Source organism: Culex pipiens, chromosome 2 (genome assembly GCF_016801865.2).
Source record: "Culex pipiens pallens isolate TS chromosome 2, TS_CPP_V2, whole genome shotgun sequence".
Taxonomy (NCBI): domain Eukaryota; kingdom Metazoa; phylum Arthropoda; class Insecta; order Diptera; family Culicidae; genus Culex; species Culex pipiens.
The window spans coordinates 145,545,283-145,564,272 of record NC_068938.1 but is presented as its reverse complement, the minus strand read 5'-3'; the positions used below and the strand labels follow the sequence as shown (position 1 = coordinate 145,564,272).

The 18,990-nt window shown below is 45.3% G+C and overlaps 1 protein-coding gene across 1 annotated transcript; it reads left to right on the top strand.

Moving 5' to 3' along the window:
* The first annotated feature begins 12,914 nt into the window (after positions 1–12,914).
* On the top strand, positions 12,915–15,296 carry LOC120420391 (uncharacterized). The gene is made up of 6 exons (XM_052707015.1): positions 12,915–12,937; positions 13,920–14,207; positions 14,268–14,351; positions 14,411–14,502; positions 14,560–14,649; positions 14,710–15,296. The coding sequence occupies exons 1-6, from the start codon at positions 12,915–12,917 to the stop codon at positions 14,913–14,915; spliced, it is 783 nt and encodes a 260-aa protein (XP_052562975.1). The 3' UTR covers positions 14,916–15,296.
* Positions 15,297–18,990: the final 3,694 nt, after the last annotated feature.

Here is an 18,990-nt window from a genome sequence, read left to right as displayed (position 1 = left end):
TGGAGGGGGTGGTCCGATTTGGATGAAATTCGAGATTCTTGCATGTTTTGATAGTCTCAACAGCTCTGCCAAATTTGAGCAGAATCGGAGATGGTAATTTTCAAATTTGCATTTTTTCTTGCACACTTCAGGTGGAATGACCCTTATATGGATAAACTAATGATGCAAAATGGCTTCTTCGGGCATACCGAAAGCATGAGCATGAGCATGAGCATGAGCATGGTTGACTGCCAATGAGCTGCTACTCCGTTATTGACGGATCAGCTGAAGTTACACAATGAACCAACAGATGAATAGTGGGAGCTAATCATCCTCACTGTATAACCCCTGAAGATCTCTGCTTTAAGTCAATACCGGCGCCCCCCCAAGGAGATGCAGTTCAACAAAGGTAGGAATGTTAGTCCGATAGTTGAAGTTGCAGACTCATCAGACATAGAGTTTGTCGCTCTATACCTGTTGACACCGCATGAGACCGTTGAATCCACAGCATCTCCTTCAAGCATCACGGGAAGTGGGGGAATTGTGTTAGTAGGGGAAGGAAAGGGAAGGTCAGGATTCATCTTGGTAGATGATATGACCAGAAAGTGAAACAATCGTTGCCTTCCGAGCTACGACGCTATGAGAAGGACTTATCAATCGCGTATTTTTACTTCTTACCGCCGGCGTGCCATCCGAGCAACGATGCTTTGGGAAGGGCTTTCAAGCCGAATTGAAATTTGAATTGACGTATTATTCGGTGACGTACAATTTAAAAACCGAAATGAAAATTGAATTGCCGTATTATTCGATGACGTACAATTTAAAATAGATCAGGATTCATGATTGGAAGATGATATGACCAGAAAGTGAAACATTATAGTTGCATTCCGAGCTGCGACGCTATGAGAAAGACTTATCAATTCCTCAATCGCGTATTTCTTTAACTTCTTACCGCCAGCGTGCCATCCGAGCAACGATGCTATAGGAAGGGCTTTCAGAACGAAATGTAATTATAATTAACGTTTTGTTCGGCGACGTGCAGTTCATACTATAATACCACGAAAATTTCAAATAGTGCTGCTCAATAAAAAAAAAACTTCACGAAATTAATCTCACAAACGACGACGCGAATCTCTATTTCAATGAATTCACGAAACTTCCACTACGTCTCGCGGGTTCTTACGCGTCGATCCACACTCCGTCCAACGTCTCTGACCACACCGCGACCCCTTTTTTCAATGATTTCGAGAACTTTCTATCACTTTCTCGCGGGTTCTCGCGCGCCGATTCACACCTCCGATCGATCCAACGAACACCACACGACTGATGGCCCAACTTCTCTGGCCACACCGCGACCTTTTTTTTCAATGATTTCGAGAACTTTCTATCACTTTTTCGCGGGTTCTCGCGCGCCGATTCACACTCCGAACGATCAAACGAACAACACGCGACTGATCTGGCTTCTTCGGGCATACCGAAAGCACCAAAAAAGTTTCAGCCGGTTTAAAAAATGCAAAAATTAAAATAAAAAAAAGCGATTTCTTAGTGAATAGCTCAAATGCAGTACAGAGTTTTGGGGGATCCTTTCAGTTATGTATAAAGCATTTATCTCAATGGATGCGAATGAATTAAGTTGAAAAAAAGAAGCAGAAAACATGAAAACAACTCCCAAAAAACTGTTATAAAATTCTTAAAATTGGTTTAGTGATCATTTTTAGTTTTAGTTAAATATGAAACAAATGATTTATCGATACTTTGATCCTGAATATACGAAACAGATATTTTGTTGAAAAATACAACTTATTGAAACAATTTCACTCGTGTGAATGTGATTGAAAACAGTAATTTTCGTCAAAAACTTCATCATACATTTTTGGAAATGAGTTTTGAAACGTTAAATTTTACTAAAGTGAAAAAGTGAAAAGACAGCACAAATATAAGTTAACAACCCATGACTGCTGGCGGTAAAGGGGCATACTCAACATTATTTAGGCTGGGCTCCAAACTTTTTTTGCGCTTATAAACCGCCCACTTCGGGATTTGAACTAATGACATTTTGATAACGAATTGAGTACGAAACATCGGAACATTCAAGTACTATTTAAATTAATGGAAAATCTTAGCAACGATTTATAATTTTAGTAGCAATTTATATTTAAAAATAATATTTCTCCATTTTTCGAATTATATGTCGAAGTATGTTTAAAATACAAGTAAAATAACATTATTCATTTTCATTTATTTTGTTCAACAACGAATGTCTTCAGTCACAAAAGTGTCAATCATCCATCAACAAAACCAGACCGTTGATTTTTTGTAATGATATTGTATAACCTGATCTGTTGGTTAAGGTATGAAAATTGTAATATTTTTGTTTTTTTTTTATTTAAAAAAAATCACCAGTTAAATAAAACTGTTGGAAAAAAATCATTTTTTGTTCTCTAATATTAAAATAACGAAAATATCCGAGAAATACCTACAATTTCAATAAACTTAAACTAAAGGATGTATTTTACAATTTTATGGTTTGAAATAACGTTATTTATTTTTTTAAATGCACATTTTTATACATTTGGCCCGCAAGCTTATGTGAGCTTCAAATTTGCCCCGCTACTCAAATACTTTGGGCACCTTTGACCTATGTGGTTGGTGATGCTATGGAGCAATTCTCTACCAAACCCAGAAATGGATTTCATTTGTATTTTTTGATTTTGCTCAAACTTTGTGGGTTCCTTCCAAAGAAGCTATGTTGTTTCATTGGTTCACTTATACAAGTCTCCATACAATTTTGGCAGCTGTTCATACAAAAATGGTACAAGGAAAAAAATGCCGATTTTTTAAATAACTTTTTTTCACAAAAACTAAATTTAACAAAATAAGTATTTTTTGATTTTCAAGATTATTTGATATGTATGGCTGTTGCAAATATTGTCTGAAGTTTTTGTCCATGGGCAAAGAAATTAGAATGTTTAGAATTGAATTTACGAGCCAAGGTTTCAACATTTGAATGAAAAAAAGTGTTTAGAAATGCATAATACACCTGTCCAGTTGTTTTGCAATGATTAGTTTTCATAATACCTAAGTACTAACCAAAATTTATTTAAAAAAAAAAAAATTGCCGTGCCGTACTTTGGAATTTTATAAAAATTCAAAATATTTTTTTCCAGCCCAAACATGCTAAATATGATTATAAAACATAAGCATAAGCAAAAAAGCATAGGTGCCCACCCGCAGTTGCTACTCCTTTATTGACCAGGACCTCCAGAAGTTACATCCACGAGCCGTGGAAGATGAGTGGGTGCTATCTTTCCTCGCTTCGCAACTTCTCAAAGGCCCCTATCATGCTGATCAATACCGGCGCCGGCCACGACCAATGGTAGGGTCACGGGGAAGTGGATGGGAATGTTAGTCCGATACTTGAGTGATAGAGACCGCCCAATCGACTGCTTCTCCGACAAAGTATCACATGAGTTTTGAGGGGGTTAGTAGATGGGTATGAGGTCAGGATTCACGAGTGGCAGTGATGTGACCATGAGCATTTTGTTTATCGGTTGAAATTTTTAAATCTTAGGCAGCCGGCTGCGGAAAGATAGATAATTGATTATTTAAAATGGTTTTTTTATATCGTACGCGTGCCAGCCGAGCAGTAATGCTATGGGCTGGACTTATCAGTATATTTTTACTGTTTTTACAATTTAGATAACGCGAGCAAATTTCAAAAATAGTAAATGAATGACGCTTTACTCTTCACAAAATCGATAGTTTGATGAGTTAATACTAAAACTGAAAGTTAGAATAACTTTTTACGATCATTTACGACGAAAATTATCGCGAAAAAAACCGGACTGTGCGTCCCAAGAAGCACTGCACTTATGAAGGCATTATTTAATTATTATGACCAATCACCCCATGCACACAAACAGCGACACAAAAGAGACGAAAATTATCGCGAAAAAACAAAACTGCGCGTCCCAAGAAGCACTGCACTTATGAAGGCATTATTTAATTATTATGACCAATCACCCCATGCACACAAACAGCGACACAAAAGAGACGAATTATCTCGAAAAAAACAGGACTGCGCGTCCTCAGAAGCACTGCACTTATGAAGGCATTATTCAATTATTATGACCAATCACCCCATGCACACAAACAGCGACACAAAAGAGACGAAAATTATCGCGAAAAAACAAAACTGCGCGTCCCAAGAAGCAACTTATGAAGGCATTATTCAATTATTATGACCAATCACCCCATGCACACAAACAGTGACACAAAAGAGACGAAAATTATCGCGAAAAAACAAAACTGCGCGTCCCAAGAAGCAACTTATGAAGGCATTATTCAATTATTATGACCAATCACCCCATGCACACAAACAGCGACACAAAAGAGACGAAAATTATCGCGAAAAAACAAAACTGCGCGTCCCAAGAAGCAACTTATGAAGGCATTATTCAATTATTATGACCAATCACCCCATGCACACAAACAGTGACACAAAAGAGACGAAAATTATCGCGAAAAAACAAAACTGCGCGTCCCAAGAAGCACTGCACTTATCATGCTAAATATGATTATAAAACGCAGAAAAATGCGTTTTAGATTGTTTTAAGTTAATTTGACTTCTATTTTCATTAAAATTTTGAAGTTAATGAATTTTCGAAAAAAATAGTGAATTTTGAGAACAAAAGATTTTTTGAAAACAAATTTTTGACTAAATTTTTTATGTAAAATTGAATTTGTGATCGAACAGTATAATACATTTTTTTTTTCAAAATATAGCTACCGAAAGTTTGATTTCAGCGAAATATTTGCAGTTTTTTGATTTTCAAAAATAGTGACCATTAGTGACCATCTCCAAAAATAGCAAACTAATGGTCCGATTTTCAATGTTAAAACATGAAACATTCGTAAAATTTTCCAATCTTTTCGAAATCTAATTTTTTTTAAATTTCTAAATCAAAACTAACATTTCAAAATGGCGTAATATTAAATGTTGAAATGAAATGAAAAAAAATCACTTTTAAAAAAATCATAACTAGGCGGCATTTTTTTAACCTTATTTTTCTATGGCTCGAAAGTTGCGGTTTTTTACCCCTAAAACATATTAAACATATTAAAAATATGTACGTATTTTGGGAAATGGAGTTCCTGTGAAAAAAATTGATTAAAGAATCGGCAATTTTTTTTCCGTATACCTATTTTTTCTCAATAGTCCTAAACAAAACCTACAACTTTGCCCAAGACGGTTCTATCCCATTCCCCAGAATCCCACTCCCCAGAATGGTCCATTCTCCAGAATTCCATTCCTCAGAATGCCATCCCCCAGAATGACCCATTCCCCAGAATTCCATTCCCCAGAATCCCACTCCCTAGAATTGTCCATTCCCCAGAATGATCTATTCCCCAGAATGACCCATTCCCCAGAAATATTTATGACCTTGAAAAACATGTTATGTGCCGTTTGGCATACCATAATTTGGAATAATGGCTATTGTGACTAGATTATTTGTACCCAACTTTGTGATGTGTGTGTAGTTTGAACCCAATTTTGTGTATACAAGAAACGCAAGAGTAGAAAAGACAACACTCGCCTGCGAGAAAAACCATCGTCGCACAAACGTCAAGAAACGCAATCAGCAAACGCAGCCTCGACGACGAATTCCGCAATTGAGGGAGAGACAGCAGAAGAAAAAAATCTCGCTTCGGTGCGAACGCGTCGCCACCTCGTCTGCTGCAAAAGTGCCTTTTGCCCGTTCCACGTGGTCGCATTTGGTGAAGCCGGTCCGAGAAGGCGGAAAAAAGTGCGGTGAACGAAGTGTTCGGGACTGCTGCGCGCGCGTGGCCGTCGAAAAGTCGCGAGTGCAAAAACGGTCAAAGCTATTGGCTGGCGGAACAACGGCCTGCACGTGAAATCGTACCGGCTGATCGAGGGTTCGACGTCCCCGGATCCGGCATTCTCGACCGGTAAGAAGTGGGACGGTTTTGTCTCATCGAAACTACAAGATCCGGTAATTTCATCCCCAGGCACGCCCCCGCGACCATCGGCGGTACCGAACCGCTCAGAGGACGGCCCAGCGGCCAAGCAACAGCGAGCACCACGCCTCTTTGGTGAGTCAGCTTCGAAAAAAGCTCAAAACAGGATTTAACACACCACACTTCGCCCCTAGGCACGCAATCCCCCAACGGCGGTGTGAGACAATCGCACGCACACACACGCACACACGGCGCAACAAACCCAAGATCGACTCCGTGCATACCGGTGAGTGCTGAGCGATATTTGTTGAAACAGCCAATAACAACCTACTTCTCTAACCAGGCCTCGCACCACTCATCCCGCAATCCGACTGGCGGTCCGACAAGAACTGGAGGACAACTTGGAAGAAGCACACGAAAAGGGGGACGCAAAGTAAGTGTGCGATCGAGAAAAGTGGGTGATTGAGATCTAATTTTGACCTTCCTGATCCAGGAGCCCCTTTTTTGTGTACCGCTGGTAAATCTGCTCGGAGGCTGAGCGGTCGGTCGGCGCTGTTAAGAGCGGGCGAGTGTGCAGCGAGTTGGCCTTCACCAGGGCGAACGGAGGGCGCGCTGATCAAGTGCGGGAGGAATCATCTGTCGCCGGCACGGCGAACGTGGACCGGCGCGGGGCGATCGGTGTAAGGCACCGGTCGTGAAGGGCGCGGGAGAGAGAGGGGCAGCCTGCCAAGCTGTCGCGGGCGTCCGCAGGAGTCCGGACGGACGGAGCGGCCACGCACGTGTATCTGTGACGGGGTGAACACGGCGTCAACGTTGCCGATCCGGGAGCTGCCTGAGGCGGAGCAGAAGGCGGGCGTTTGCTGCATGCGTGAGTTTAGAATAAGAAGGGTGCGCACCCAAGAAGAAGAGCCAAAAGGGCAGAAGTAAGCGCGAGACGCGCCAGTAGCGCGAGAATTGAGCGCATGTTGGGCTAGTTCTTAAGAAATGAAACACACACACACTTTTTGTAAGGCTTTTTTGTGGAAAAATATGACGTTTGTGTCGAATTTGTTGGGTTTTAGTTTATTTAGTTTTGGTGCTGCCGAAGTCTCGCTCTCGTTGATCCTTTGATGTTTATCGTTCTATTGATGAGTATGTGTCGTAACAAAATGGCGCCCAACTAAAAAACCCACACTAGGCCTAGGCTAGAATTGTAAAACCATTGCGTGCTTATTCGTAGAATATATGTTTTTTGTTGTTCTTGGGATAAATTTTTGCTTTTTTGAAGACTTTTGAGAGTTCAGCGAAGATGATGGAGGTCAATCCCATTGATCTGAGCAATGAAGAACTCAACTTTGAGTTAGAGCTTCGTGGTGTAGCAGGCCTTGGGCCGATGACGCACAGAATTAAATGTACAACGTTAGAGAAAGTTATGCAAGATGATCTTAAGTCGGGGAGAGTTTACGCTTCCTCGTCTCACGTGGTGGATGGCTCTTCGGAGATTAGGATCTGTCAATCGCGCGTGAATCGGTTGTTGCCACAAATTATCACCGGGATAGAACGGAACAACATCGCTTTTCTCGAACCAATCGTGTCGCGCTTGAACCATTACTACAATCGGCTCACCCTGGTTTCTCCGCCGTCCGCGGACATGCGAGAAGAATGGACGGGAGTGCGAGACACGATCGCGCGTACGAAACGGCAGATCTTCCGAATTCTTTACCCAGCCAACCAGTCAACAAATCAGTACAGTGTCAGTTCGGTTTCAAACTCCACAGCGCCGGCGCACAACAGCACAGCTGTCAGCAGCGGCAGTGCTCGGCAGATCAATCAGCTATCGCTAGCAGGTGCAGTTGGGGGCGATTCGTCGGGCATGGAAAGAGGAAGTTCTGCAAGTGCGCGAGGAACATCTACCGGAGCAATCCCGAAAAGGACATCGGACCAAAGCGTGAACGATCTGCTACTCCTGTCGGGTCAAGCTTCGGCGCAAGCCCGCAACGCAGCAGCAGTAGCACATGGAGGACAAGGCTTACCGGTCGACCCAAGACCGCATTCGCTAGGTCGAGGACGAGGACGGCCAATCTTCAACTCGAATCATCCTCAGCGCGATCCTCCACCACTTCCACCGAATCTAGGACGAGACATTACTCCACCTCCAAGACTGCAGAACGATGACGCAGAATACAACGAACTCAGGGATCGGGTACTGTGTGACCTGCTTCGCCGCGAACGTCAACCAGCCGAAGGCGCGCGAATCCCGAAGGCAATCCACAACTGGCCATTCAAGTTTCGGGGAACGAAAGACTCGACCAACCTTAACACGTTCCTGGATCGAGTGGAATCATTCGCTTTTTCGGAAGGAGTCAATAACGCGATGTTGCTGCGGGCGATCAAACATCTGCTGCAGGACGATGCGCTGGATTGGTACAGTCGTGCGCTGAACGAAGGAGAATTGGATACCTGGGAGAACTTCAAGCTGATGATCCGCCAAGAGTACCTGTCGAGCCACTACGGCCAGCTGTTGCGTGAAGAAGCGTCGTCGAGATACCAAGGAGCAAACGAAAAGTTCCAGAAGTACTACCGGGATATCTCTGCGCTTTTCCGCTTCGTGCAACCGCCGATGTCGCAGGAGGACAAATTTTTCATACTGAAAAAGAACATGAATCCAGAGTACGCAACCATCCTAGCGTCGGCAAGACCGCAGACAATTCAAGACATGGTCGAAGTTTGTAACGCTTACGACGACACGCGCACGCTTCTCACGCACCAGCGTCGAACGCCGATCCCGCACAGCTCGCTTCTCGAGCCAAATCTGGCCACACCCAGCGGTTCGCAGCGCTCACACGCAAACAACGCAGGATGGCAGAGGTTTGGCGGCAGGGTCAACGCGATCGACAGTCGGGAAGAGAACCAAGACAGGCGAGGGAGATACGACGCAACAAGCGCGGACCAGCGGGACAACCTGGACGAGGACGATTGGACGGAACAGATAGAACAACTGACGCAGCAGATTTGTGCGATCCGTACACAGTTTCAGAAACGCAGCAACGAACAGTACAGAAGAGGAGGAAACTATGCGGGACAGCGTTGGCAATCCCATCAACAACAACCGGTAGCAGAAGAACAGCAGCCGATGTTGGCAAGAAACAACCATCAGCAAAACGAGTCCGCGCAACCGCGAGCCAACCAGCGTAGTCCAGAACAAGTAGCGACAAGACCAAATGCGGAACAAAGACATGGCACGTTGTTGTGTTGGAATTGCGACGAAGAGGGACACCGTTTCACTGATTGTGACAAAGCGCAAGCCGTGTTCTTCTGCTACAGATGCGGCCGCAAAGGATACACGCTCAGAAACTGTCCGGAGTGCTACGCCGAGCAGGGAAACGGTCAAGCGGGGAGCCAGTAGCAGAGGGTTCAACCTCCTCGCGCCAATTCTACAATCCCTCGAATTATCCCGAACTCCAATACATCAACTCGATCATCATCAACACCGGAAGCGACAACCGTCCCCACGCGACTATCAACATATTGGGTAAAGAAATCACCGGTCTGCTGGACAGCGGAGCGAACTGTTCGCTTCTCGGAGGAGCTTGGGTGGACATCGTAGACGAACTGCAGCTGAAGAGAGGAACACTCAAGGGCGGCATCCAAACAGCGGACGGAACGAACCACGAGATCGAGGAGTTTGCGAACCTACCAATAGCGTACAACGGCAGACACGAAACGATTCCAGTTCTGCTGATCCCTTCGCTACCAAACTCGTTGATTCTCGGCATGAACTTTTGGGAAGCCTTCGGAGTCAAAGCAATCTGCTGTTCGATCACGACAAAACCGATCGAAACCGAACCGGATCCGGAACCCATGCGAGAACTCAACAAGCAGGAACAGTGGCAGCTGGACAAGGCGATCGCGAAGTTTCCGTGTAGCCGGGAAGGCATGATCGGACGCACTACGAAGTACGTGCACCGGATTGACATTGGAGAGGCGAAACCGAAGAAGCAGAGGGTCTACGTTATGTCGAAATACGTGCTGGATGAGGTCAACAAGGAGGTCGACCGGATGCTCGCGCTGGACGTGATCGAAGAAGCAATGTTCAGTCCCTGGAACAACCCGCTGGTGGCGGTAAAGAAGAAAACGGGCCAGTACAGAGTTTGTCTGGACGCGCGCTACCTAAACTCGATCATGCAGAACGAAGGGCACCCGATTCCACAGATCGCCAACATCATCAACAACCTGGGCGGCTGCAGGTACATCTCGTCGATCGACTTGAAGGACGCATTCTGGCAGTTGCCGCTGGAAAAGGAGTCAAGACCAATGACAGCGTTCACTGTACCGGGACGTGGCCACTTCCAGTTCAAGGTTGTACCGTTTGGGTTGTGCACAGCGAGCCAAGCCCTGGCGCGCTTGATGACGCATCTGTTCGCCGATCTCGAGCCGCATGTCTTCCACTACCTAGACGACGTTATCATCTGTTCCAGGAACTTTGACGAACACCTTAGGCTGCTGAACATCGTTGCCGAACGACTGAGGGACGCAAACCTTACGATATCTCCGGACAAGTCGAAATTCTGCCGCAGCGAGATGAAGTACTTGGGGTACGTCCTGAACGAAAACGGTTGGAAGGTCGACGAAGGCAAAGTAGCGTGCATTGTGAAGTTTCCGAGACCGGAGAACAGAAAGGACGTCCAACGTTTCTTAGGTCTTTGCGGTTGGTATCGTCGCTTTATCGCCAACTTCTCGCGCATCGCAGTGCCGCTCACCGAGCTGACGAAAGCGAAAGTTAAGTTCAAGTGGACTCCGGCCGCCGAGGACGCGTTCGTGAAGCTGAAGTCGTTGCTAGTGTCTGCGCCCGTTCTGGCCATGCCGGACTACTCGAAGCCGTTCAACATAGCGTGTGACGCAAGCGACACGGCCATTGGTGCTGTACTCGCGCAAGAGATCGACGGAGAGGAACACCCGATTGCGTACTTCTCGCAGAAGCTGTCCACTTCGGAGCGCAACTACTCGGTGACAGAAAGGGAATGCTTAGCGGTCATCAGGGCGATAGAACACTTTCGTGGCTATGTAGAAGGAGTGAGATTCACAGTGTACTGCGACCACTCGGCTCTGACGTACTTGCGATCGATCAAGAACCCAACCGCGCTGATGTGCAGATGGATTTTGCGGCTAAACGCGTTCGACTTCAAGATCGAGTACCGAAAAGGATCGTGCAACGTCGTCCCCGACGCGCTCTCAAGGATTGTTGCGTCGTTGGTGTTTGCGGTGAAGGCGATGGACGACAACTGGTACAAGCGACTGAAGCAGAGCGTGGAAAAACAGCCGGACAAGTTTCCGGACTTCAAGATCGCTAGCGGTGAACTGTACAAGAATTGTCGCTGCAAGGACGAGTTTGGGAACACGGTGCACAAGTGGAAGAAAGCGGTTCCGTTGGGCGAAAGAGCAGACGTGATCAGCAAGTTCCACGATTCGGTGACCGGTGCGCACTTGGGATTCCAGAAAACGTGGCAAAAGCTGCAGAACTTCTACTACTGGCCAAAGATGCAGCAAGACGTTGGTCGTTACGTTCGCTCCTGTGCGGTCTGTAAGGCCAGCAAAGCGCCAAACACCAAGATGATGCCGACGATGGGGAAGCTCAAGCCAGCGCGCGTGCCCTGGGAACTCATCTCGATCGATTTTGTAGGTCCACTGCCGAGGTCGAAAGACGGGAACACGGTTCTGCTCGTAATTGTAGATTGGGTAACGAAGTACGTGATTGCGCATCCCATGCGAAGCGCGGACACGATGAAGATGGTTGCGTTTCTGGAGAAGGAGGTATTTTTGCGATTTTCGAGGCCAAGGATCGTCCTCAGTGACAACGGCAAGCAATTCGTTTCAGCAGCGTTCAAGTCGCTTCTCGCACGGCACCAGATTGTGCACATGACGACCGCATTCTACTGCCCGATGGTCAACAACGCCGAGCGCGTCAACAGAGTGTTGGTCACCTGCATCCGGGCACTGCTCGATGAGGATCACCGTTCCTGGGACGAGAACTTGCCGTCGATTGTAGCGGCGATAAACAGCGCGAAGCACGAAGCCACCGGGGTAAGCCCGCACTTTGCGAACTTTGGAAGGGATCTGATTCTGCACACCGACCTGTACAAACAGCAAGATCTGAACGCGCCAGACGATCCAAAGCTCGCACAGGACTTGCGGCTGTCAAAGCTCAAGCGAATCCACGAGTTCGTCATCCAGAAGATCAAGAACAACCACGAGAAGTCCAAACAGCGATACAACCTGCGCACACGAGCCGCGTCGTTCAAAGTGGGAGAACTTGTTTGGCGGAAGCTGTTCTCGTTGTCGTCAAAAGCAGATCACGTCAACCAGAAGCTCAACCCGAAGTACGTTCCAGCGATCGTGAAGGCGGTGCTCGGCCACAACTTGTACGAGCTGGAGGACATCTCGAGTGGCAAGCGAGGGCGCTACCACGCCAAGGACCTGAAGTCCGACTGATCCTAGTTTCCCAAAGCTATGTCTGCAACCAAAAGGTTGCGAACCAGATCGACAAGAACAACAAACACGCAAAGCGGTAAACATGTCGTCTGAGGAACGAGGAGGAGAAAAGTCATCAAGCTGTTTTGCAGCGGTATGACCCAGCCAGCTATGTAGCCTTCATACCACGAGAGGAGGACAAGTTCAAACAACACACGGTGCCAAGTACAGCACAAGCAACCGGGATGGTGAGGAACCAGCAGGAGAGTCCGGAACGTTGAAGCGCGCCGAGGACAAAAGTAGCAGTACTGGCTGATCGTGTAGTGCAGTGCCGAACGAGACAAGCCTCGTGCAGAGGTTCTGGACGCAGCACGCACCGAACGCAGGAAGACGCGACTGGAGCAGCTTTGACGCAGGACAGCCGCTGGAGAACTGACTATCCGGGAACGCTGACGCTGGAAGAAAAGCCGGGACAACAAAACACCACTACCACCAAGCACAAGCGCACAATGGGCCCTGAGCGCAAGCTTCGGTGAGAAACAACCAACCAGATCAAACAAATTCTTGCTATGAGCGTACCAGCTCCAAACTTCTCAAAACACCTTCGGGGTACAAACATTCTCACGCCTGGACCGGTACATTCGTCCAGTGTTGTCACGATCTAGCTCACTCATTGGTCTTCAGATTGGTCGTTGAGGCATCACCATGACACTTCCATCAAAAGCAACGCGAATCTAGGGCGCGGACGTTCAGCCGGGCAACCGCTGGATTTAACCCTTAGCCGGACTCATGGTGATAGGAGATGGGGAAATCCTCTCAAACCTCCGGAAATCGACCACTCTCCGACACTGTCGACATGTCGTTTGAGAGCGTAGTGCGGATCGCTTCCCGATTCAGACACTAGATTTAGCAAAATTATCCCATAGTTAGTATTACTTGTTACTCGTTTTTCGTCATATCGCTATCCATTAGTCGTTAGATTTCAGTTAATAAGTAAAACATTAGCTGTAAGTCTGGATCGATGTGCCATTGTAGCAAGAGTTGGAACAACAAAAAACTGAGCTGGAGACATTTTGGGCTAGGCAAGCTAGCCAGCTGGTCACTATCTGTGTAGATATAGTCTACAGCATCGGGTTTGTTATGTTTAGAAGCTGTACATGTTCTGGAGAGCCGCGGGCTTTCGTGTCTTAGTTAGCTTTGAGTTTAGGGCGTTGTGTCCATGACCAGTAAAGTCTCCAGCACACTTTTTAGGGAAAGTGAAGTTTTAAGAATTTTCCGTGTGGGTCTGCCATCCCACACGGAAAATTCTGCAGCAATGGCAGGGTTGTATTGTGACTAGATTATTTGTACCCAACTTTGTGATGTGTGTGTAGTTTGAACCCAATTTTGTGTATACAAGAAACGCAAGAGTAGAAAAGACAACACTCGCCTGCGAGAAAAACCATCGTCGCACAAACGTCAAGAAACGCAATCAGCAAACGCAGCCTCGACGACGACTTCCGCAATTGATGGAGAGACAGCAGAAGAAAAAAATCTCGCTTCGGTGCGAACGCGTCGCCACCTCGTCTGCTGCAAAAGTGCCTTTTGCCCGTTCCACGTGGTCGCGTTTGGGGAAGCCGGTCCGAGAAGGCGGAGAAAAGTGCGGTAAACGAAGTGTTCGGGACTGGTGCGCGCGCGTGGCCGTCGAAAAGTCGCGAGTGCAAAAACGGTCAAAGCTATTGGCTGGCGGAACAACGGCCTGCACGTGAAATCGTACCGGCTGATCGAGGGTTCGACGTCCCCGGATCCGGCATTCTCGACCGGTAAGAAGTGGGACGGTTTTGTCTCATCGAAACTACAAGATCCGGTAATTCCATCCCCAGGCACGCCCCCGCGACCATCGGCGGCACCGAACCGCTCAGAGGACGGTCCAGCGGCCAAGCAACAGCGAGCACCACGCCTCTTTGGTGAGTCAGCTTCGAAAAAAGCTCAAAACAGGATTTAACACACCACACTTCGCCCCCAGGCACGCAATCCCCCAACGGCGGTGTGAGACAATCGCACGCACACACACACACACACGGCGCAACAAACCCAAGATCGACTCCGTGCATACCGGTGAGTGCTGAGTAAGATTTGGCGAAACAGCCAATAACAACCTACTTCTCTAACCAGGCCTCGCACCACTCATCCCGCAATCCGACTGGCGGTCCGACAAGAACTGGAGGACAACTTGGAAGAAGCACACGAAAAGGGGGACGCAAAGTAAGTGTGCGATCGAGAAAAGTGGGTGATTCAGATCTAATTTTAACCTTCCTGATCCAGGAGCCCCTTTTTTTGTGTACCGCTGGAAAATCTGCTCGAAAGCTGAACGGTCGGTCGGCGCTGTTAAGAGCGGGCGAGTGTGCAGCGAGTTGGCCTTCACCAGGGCGAACGGAGGGCGCGCTGATCAAGTGCGGGAGGAATCATCTGTCGCCGGCACGGCGAACGTGGACCGGCGCGGGGCGATCGGTGTAAGGCACCGGTCGTGAAGGGCGCGGGAGAGAGAGGGGCAGCCTGCCAAGCTGTCGCGGGCGTCCGCAGGAGTCCGGACGGACGGAGCGGCCACGCACGTGTATCTGTGACGGGGTGAACACGGCGTCAACGTTGCCGATCCGGGAGCTGCCTGAGGCGGAGCAGAAGGCGGGCGTTTGCTGCATGCGTGAGTTTAGAATAAGAAGGGTGCGCACCCAAGAAGAAGAGCCCAAAGGGCAGAAGTAAGCGCGAGACGCGCCAGTAGCGCGAGAAATGAGCGCATGTTGGGCTAGTTCATAAGAAATGAAACACACACACACTTTTTGTAAGGCTTTTTTGTGGAAAAATATGACGTTTGTGTCGAATTTGTTGGGTTTTAGTTTATTTAGTTTTGGTGCTGCCGAAGTCTCGCTCTCGTTGATCCTTTGATGTTTATCGTTCTATTGATGAGTATGTGTCGTAACATGGCGCATTATGGTCAATTGGCATAATGATATGAAATTCTCAACATTAATTCAATATTAGAATCGGTTTAAAGAAGCCTTCTCGACTTGTGATAACTGCTGACACTATTTTTTTATTCTTTATGAAGAGATAACTTTCTTTACTAGGGAAAGCTGCTAAAGGAAAATTGTCAGCATGCTGGAGTTATCACAAGCCAACAGTGTTTTCCCTTCTTTAAAAAAGGGAAAATTTTACTTTAAAGGGAAAATTAAACTTTTGGCAGACAGTCAAGAGAGTTATCCCTTCTTTAAAGAAGGGAAATTCAACTTTAAAGCGAAATTTTTGTCCGCAGTTTTGACAGTCACGAGAGTTTTCCCTTCTTTATGGAAGGGAAAATTCAACTTCAAAGGTAAAATTAAACTCTTGTCAGCAATACTGACAGGCAAGAGAGTTTTTCCTTTTTTAAAGAAGGGAGAATTCAACTTTAAAGGGAAAATTCATTTTTCGTCAGCAATCATTACAAGTTAAAAGCGTTTTCTTTCTTTAAAGAAGGGAATATTTATTTTTTGTCAGCAGTTATCACAATAAAGGCGAAATCTAAATAATTTACACTTTAAAACTGATCATTTTTTGAAATAAAGTACATTTATAATAAAAATAAAACTGTTCTGGGGAATGGGTCATTCTGGGGAATGAGTTTCTGGGGAATGGAATTCTGGGGAATGGGATAGAACCGCCCAAGACACCAAATTGATCAGAAAATTCACTGGTGATCCCAGAGTTGGGCCTGCGCAATATTTTTTGTCAATTTGTTAAATTCAGTGTAAATAATTAACTCAAAAAGATAATGTCAACGCTGACCGCTCGTTTTTCGATTATCGTGGTAACTTACGTGAAGCACTCCCAATTGGTCCAAGTAAACAGTTCTACCAACCTCTTGGTTACGGTTACACCATCAACGATGTCCACCCAGAAAGGTCGCCAGGTGACCTATTCCGGACGACGGGTGGCAGGGTAACATTTCATGATTTTAATTATTATTTATCACTCACATGCAAGCGATGTCATCCTGCTGCCCTTGGGGTAGGATTTTGCCGCAGAATGACAGTCCGATGTCATCACCGTCCGAACCGTCAGGCAATCAACATCGATCACCAACCACCGACGGAAACGATGCTTGATGGCTTGCAGTGGTTATCAATTTCGGGTGCACTGCGGTGTGGCGTGGCCATCACACGCGACGGTGACGTCCTGTTGTGAATGAATTGAAGTAGGATGTTCGTGTGGAAATTAGTCAGATGTTACTAACATTATAGGTCATCATTTTTTCGATATTTTTTCAGGCTGAATAACTTAATTTTTGATTTCTGACATTTTTTTTAACTTTTTATTGATCCAAAATCTTGAAGAGAGCAAATAGTTTACACAGTTTTTATCAAAATTATTTTCTAGCTAACTACTAAATTTCCTTCCAATTTTAAAGTATTCATACTTGTGGTTGCTGAAATACCTAAAGCAATATCCTTTCACGAATACTCTGGAGCCTTTAATTCTTGGTTATAGTTTATTGGCGTAGTTGAGGAAATTTTGCCGACTTACAAATGAATGAAAAAATCATCAAATATATCACAAAAGAACGAAAATGCACATTCAAACACACACAGAAGTAACTCAACAGCACTAAGGTTCTTACTAGAAATTTCCATCAGCACTAACAATCGATCCTATCGAATGCTCTCATTGTCCTTCTTTTCAAATTGATATTCAGCACATCTCCAACGGATCGCACATAAACTGTTCATGCCATTCTTCCCGCATCAGTCGCCGTTCATCTCTAAAATGAAAGCAAAAAAAAAGAAGTTACTCAGGAAACCATACCACACCGTTGTGTTGAATACACATTAGCTCGTTCAGAGCTCACAAGTGGCATGTGGTGGTACTTTACTTATTTTTTTTTTTCTCTCTCTCAATGGCTGTCATCGCAGGATTCGCAACTCGCAACGCCATTTCAATTGAATGGAAATGGATTATTTCCTGCACATTGGGATGAATGGGAACTGCCTTTTTTTTCGTTTGATGACGTTTGTTGATTTTTGCTTATTCAGCCTCTTGTGATCAAAATATGATTTTACGTAACTTTCTCCATACAATTTGCCGATGCTCCGGAATCGGTTCCAGAGTGGCCAAAGAGTCAATTAGTTAGCGTAAGAACCTTCCTTGGGCTTATAAGGCTAGTATGCAGATCGGAAGGAAAGGGGTCAAGAAACAGCAGAACAAAGGAGAGGGAGCGATTTCTTAGGGCTTTTCTTCACCCTCTCTAACTTGCTTGCGCTGCCGCTGCTGCCCATTTGATTTTTTTCTTGACCGGTTCCTTCCGAAGTGCGTATACCGCTATACTGCCCATGTTCGCATAAATGTCCCATATGCAAAAACAGCAAGCTGAGAAAAATGCATTTGAAGTTTGTCCCATACATAAGGCTACGTGTTAATTTTTCACGAAAAAACTGGATTTCCTCCTGATTTCTAGAACAAAGTACTGGATGTTATAGGCTCTTTCGAAAGAGCACACATTTGAACCAAACTGCATCATTAACTCGAAATCGATGAAAATGCATATGGGACATTTATGCGATCAGGGGCAGTATACGAACCCAACGCAACAAAAAGCACCTCGATCCGACGCTCCGTATTGAACTGATTCGCGTTCGAACAAAACCGTCGAAATTTTATAAACCGTAAACCGGGGTGACTTTGATAGGATTTCAATTTGTTTTTGGAATATTTCCCAACTGGAAAGGTTTTTCTCAAGATTATTATTTTTAAAACATGTACTGGGGTAGGCCACACTAAGTCCATGCACTATTTCTGAAAAAATGTTCTTTCTATAATGTTTAGAAAAATAGTTACGTTAAAAATTCTTATTTAAAATTCCGGGGTGACTTTGATAGTCATAGTTTTTCTTGATAAAATCAGATTAAAGGTGTTCAAACTTTATTTTTACGTTGAATCTACCATCACTAAGGTTGCTGATATAGTTTTTAAGAAAAAAAGTATGCGATGTTCCAGACTCGATTATCCGAAGTCTCGATTAAGGGGTTACATACATGTAGATCGGTAAAAATGTCAGAGGTTGGTATGAGCACACATTTTAACTTTTATTTAATCTGTTTTCAGGGTATTGGAATATACATTTACATCTGATAACAAAATAAATTTGAAGACATTTGGTTGAATCATTGCTGAGATATCGCTATTCGAAGTTAGCAGTTTCAAAAAATGTTGGTGAAGACTCGTTGAACCAGTCCCGTGTGCATGACGAAGGCCGATTTTTAAAAACGTTATTTAAAAAAACGTTACTTAATCCACCTTTAGGTGGTTGGTGCCTTCCTCGCATTCATAATATGAACAAACTACACAGCCTCAAAAAAGTGTATTAATAACACTTATTATAAAAACCACCCTTTTTACAATCTTCCGAAGTTTAGCTAAAATCGTTTTTTTTAGCATAACTTTTGAAGTACCTTTTCTAAACTTCATAAAATTAACTAGGGACTTGTAGGACCCCAAGACGGATCGAATGAGACCAAAACGGTCCAAATCGGTTCAGCAAGTCGTGTGCATATTTTTCGGTGCACGGACTTACAGACA